Source organism: Trichechus manatus, unplaced genomic scaffold (assembly GCF_000243295.1).
Source record: "Trichechus manatus latirostris isolate Lorelei unplaced genomic scaffold, TriManLat1.0 scaffold00010, whole genome shotgun sequence".
Lineage (NCBI taxonomy): Eukaryota > Metazoa > Chordata > Mammalia > Sirenia > Trichechidae > Trichechus > Trichechus manatus.
In genome coordinates this window covers 21,927,528-21,931,595 of record NW_004443946.1, presented here as the reverse complement: position 1 = coordinate 21,931,595, position 4,068 = coordinate 21,927,528, and the positions used below count along the sequence as shown (strand labels likewise).

General features: G+C 65.0%; 1 protein-coding gene across 1 annotated transcript; it reads left to right on the top strand.

Moving 5' to 3' along the window:
• The first annotated feature begins 1,152 nt into the window (after window positions 1-1,152).
• CCDC177 (coiled-coil domain containing 177) lies at window positions 1,153-3,264 on the top strand. The gene has a single exon (XM_004370985.1). The coding sequence runs from the start codon at window positions 1,153-1,155 to the stop codon at window positions 3,262-3,264; it is 2,112 nt and encodes a 703-aa protein (XP_004371042.1).
• Window positions 3,265-4,068: the final 804 nt, after the last annotated feature.

Below are 4,068 nucleotides of genomic sequence, written 5' to 3'. Positions count from 1 at the left end.
TTAAGACTCCGAGCGAGGGAAGGGAGCAGAACCATGTTATTTTAGGAAAGCTTTATCGCACTTCCCCTGTGGGTGTAGGTAGCGTCTGGGGTGTGTACATCCCACTCGCGGGCTCCATGGAGAGGCTCCGGCGGCGGCTGCGGCTCCTGTCGCGGCTGCAACCGGCAGTAATCCGACCCCGCCAGCGCGAGGACTGAAGAGGCGCAGTGGAGAGCGGCGAGCTGCGAACAAAAGCCCTAGGCGCGGGCGGGAGCCCAGGACATGCGGTAAGTGAACCGGTCCCAGGACAAGGGAGCTGTCGGCACTGGCGCGGCCGAGCTCGCTGGGTCCAGGAGACCACCCAGCTGGGATGCAGTGGAGGGACGCGCAAAGCGTTCGGGGGCGGGTGTCTCAGTCCAAACCGAGGTGCAAGACGCCTTTAGCACATCCAGATTGGGAGGGGATCGAATTCATCCTGGAAGACCCATGCACCTTCTCCATCCCCTGCAAACACCCGTGGGCGGGGGAGAGGCGGCCTGAGCTTCTAGCAAGCCCTGACCCAAAAGCAGGAGCACGAATCGATCACCCCTCCCGGAGGGGTCTCTTGGGATTGAGGCATTTCTCTCAATCCTTCCATCACGCCGCATTCCATCACCCCTGGGCCCCGCGCTCGGATCCCCTTCGGCAGTGGGAAACCGCCCATAAACTTCTTCTCTAAGCAAATGGGGGTCTTTGCAGCAATGCACTTTGGGTATGCAGAGCCCTCTTCTTTTTTGTCTCTGCAAAACTGCATCCCCGGCCGCCCGCCTAAACTACAAACACGTTAATCTGCCAGGGAATCCTCCAGCGCCTCCCTGGCCAGCTGCTGCCTGCACCCCGATCTTTTCCATTTTAATTTGCAGTAGGAAAGGAATGCATCTAGCGGGACAGACGCCCAGGGGAGCCTCGCATTCAGGGGCTGAGGCTGCTGTGTACTCCTCCCACCACCACCTCCAGCCAGGGTTTTCAGGGCATCGGTATTATGATTTAGATTCCCAGGCCCTTGAGCCTAATCCGCAAGCGGATTAAGTGGGGAGTAAGGGTAAGAAGGGGGAGGGGGGAAAGCTACTCTCAAATGTATTCCTCGATGTCCCTCCCTTGTCATCCGCAGAGACTCCTCAAAAGGGCTTAGCCATGGTGGACCCGGTTCCTGAAGAGAAGGCGGGAGCCGAGCCCGACGGCTCAGGAGAGGGTGGAGCTGACGCGTCGTCGGTGCCCCCTGACGCGCACGTCGCCCAGCAGCCCGCGGCCTCCTCGACCTCCGCCTCAGCGGCGGTGCCCAGCAAGGCGGAAGACCCCTGCGTGGCAGGAGAAAGCGGACAGCGTGAGCAGTCCCCGCTGCTGCACCTCGACCTCTTCAACTTCGACTGTCCGGAGGCCGAGGGCAGCCGCTATGTGCTGACCAGTCCCCGCTCGCTAGAAGCCTGTGCCCGGTGCGCCGTCAAGCCGGTGGAGCTGCTTCCACGGGCCCTGGCCGACCTGGTGCGTGAGGCCCCGGGCCGCTCCATGCGGGTGGCCACCGGCCTGTACGAGGCCTACGAGGCGGAGCGGCGCGCCAAGCTGCAGCAGTGCCGGGCCGAGCGCGAGCGCATCGTGCGCGAGGAGAAGCGGCGCCTCTTCACGCCGCTGGGCGCCGCCGCTGCCGCTGCCGCTACCGCGACTCCGAGCGCTGGCGCCGGCAGCAGCAGCAGCTGCAGCAGCGCCAGCCTCCCGGCCTCGCCCGCGCCACGCGCAGCCCGAAAAGCTTCCTCCAGCCCCTCCCCGGCCCGGACCCAACCGCCGCCCGCGGGCTCGCGGACAGGTAGAAAGAGCCACTCGCTAGACTCGCTGTCTCGCAGACGCGAGGGCGCCCTCAGCTCCGAATCCGGCGCGTCGTCGTCGTCTTACAGTGGAGAGAGCCTGCGGGAGCTGCGCTGGCCGCCGCAGGCCTCGGCCAGGCACAGCTGCCCGGCCGGGTCGGCGTCCTCTGCCCCCAATCCTCTGGGCCGCCCTTCCGTCCTTGCCTTGGTTCCGATCACCGGCCGCAGCTTCAGCCTGGGCGACCTGAGCCATTCGCCGCAGACGGCGCAGCACGTGGAGCGCATCGTGCGGCAAGTGCGCGCCGAACGGGGCCTGCGCGGGGTACCCGAGCGCGACCGGAAGATCGCCGCGCTTATGCTGGCACGGTACCAGGAGGAGCGCCTGCTACTGAAGCAGCGCGCCGAGGCCCACGGGCAGTGGGAGCAGCAGCGCGTGTACGCCGAACAGCGGCGCGAGCGCGAGGAACGCGAGAAGCAGCGCGCCTTGGAGCTGGGTCGCCGGGCCTGGGCTGCGCAGGTGGAGGAGCGGCGCGGCCGCCGGGGACGCGAGGAGCGTGAGGCAGCACGGCGGCGGCAGAGGCAGTGCGAGCGAAGCGAGGAGCGGCGGCGGGAACTGGCTGAGCATCAGGGCCTCCTGAGGCGGGAGCGGGCGGACCGCGCCGCTCGGGAGGACCGGCTGCGCAAACTGCAGCAGGAGCAGAACCTGAAGCAGCGGGAGGAGGGCCTGCAAGAAGGGCGCGAGCGGGCGGAGCAGGTCCGCAGGGAGCGCGCCCAGCGGGCAGCCCGCGCCAAGCAGCGGCAGGAGGGCCAGCTGCAGCGGGAAAAGAGGGAGCTAAGCCGGGCCGAGCGGGCGCGCCACGAAGCGTTGCTGCAGGGACGGGTCCGGCAGGAGAACGAGGAGCGGGAGGGCTTGCGGAGTTCCCTGGCGGCCAGCTTGGGCCGCGCACAAGAGAACTATGAGCAGCTGGTGGAGCAGCGCACCCGGGTGCTGCGGGAGCGGGCCCGGCGGGACGAGCTGCAGAGCCGGCGGGCCAAAGAAGCGGCCGAGCGCAAAGAGAGGGAGCACCAAGCCCACGTGGAGGCGCTGGCCCGGGCGGGGGAGCGGCGGCAGCAGCACGCAGCACAGGTGGCAGAGGAGGCGGTGCAACAGAAGGCGCGGCGCGTGGGCCAGAGCCGGCTGGAGAAGGAGCGGGTCCAGCGCGCCAATAAGGAGAAAGTGGAGAGGGACGAAGACTGCCGCCGGCGGGAGCTGCTCGAGGCCATTGGACGCAAGCTGGAGCGCAGCGAGCAGCTCTCGCGGGAACGGCGCAGCGCGCTGGAGAGCGCACGTTCCACCGCCCGGGCCTCCTTCCACGTTCGCGAGAAGGTGCGCGAGGAGACCAACACGCGCTCCTTCGACCGGATGGTGCGGGAGGCCCAGCTACACGCCAGCCTGGACCGCAAATGACGGCGGCCCCGGGCCGGGCACACTAACACTCACAGCCCGGCGGGGCCTCCCTCGGCCCCTCTGACCGAATCGTGGGAGTTCCCAGCCGGGTCACAGCACGTGGCCTCTCCGGGCTTCTGACCAATGAGGCAATGAGAGGACGGACACGTGGGATCTCTCGGTCCGCCCCCTTTGTTTTTAGAAACTTCGTTTGGAGGTGACTTAGCACAATCTTTGCCCACTTCCACCGTTGGTGGTGCCCGCCCCAGCCCTTGCCAAGCCTCCCTGTGTGTCTTTTGGGTTGGAGCAGACAGAGCTGGGAAGAAAGGGTCCAGGTCAGTCTAGGAGGAGGGACTCCTAGGAGAGTGCACGGGAGCGATTGCTCACACCCGTTCTGCTGCAGTCACCCCGGCTCTTCAAGATATTGGTGTCTCAGCTGACTGTGGTTGTGCAGCAAGGAGGCCTCCGCCTGGCTCACCTCCGCCTTTGAAAACACGTCAAGTTGCACAAAGCTCGGAAACCTCCCAGAAAAGGACACGTCTTTGAAGGTGTCAAGCCACACCTAAGTGACCCAAAAAGCAATTGATTTTTGTATACTTAGTCTTTAAATTGGCCACCTGAGCAAATTCTTGTCTTAGTTCTGATAGTTTTTCAGTTGCTCCCTCTAGGTTTTCTAGTTAGACAATCATCTGCAGATAATTGTGTCGTTTTTCTTTCTCCTTATTCTCCCAAGTGGCACAAGAAATCCATTGCTTTGATGATGCTGTTTAGCTTTAATGGAAGCCCCCAGCCGCTGGGGTAGGCAGGATTCCTTAGGCAGCAGTG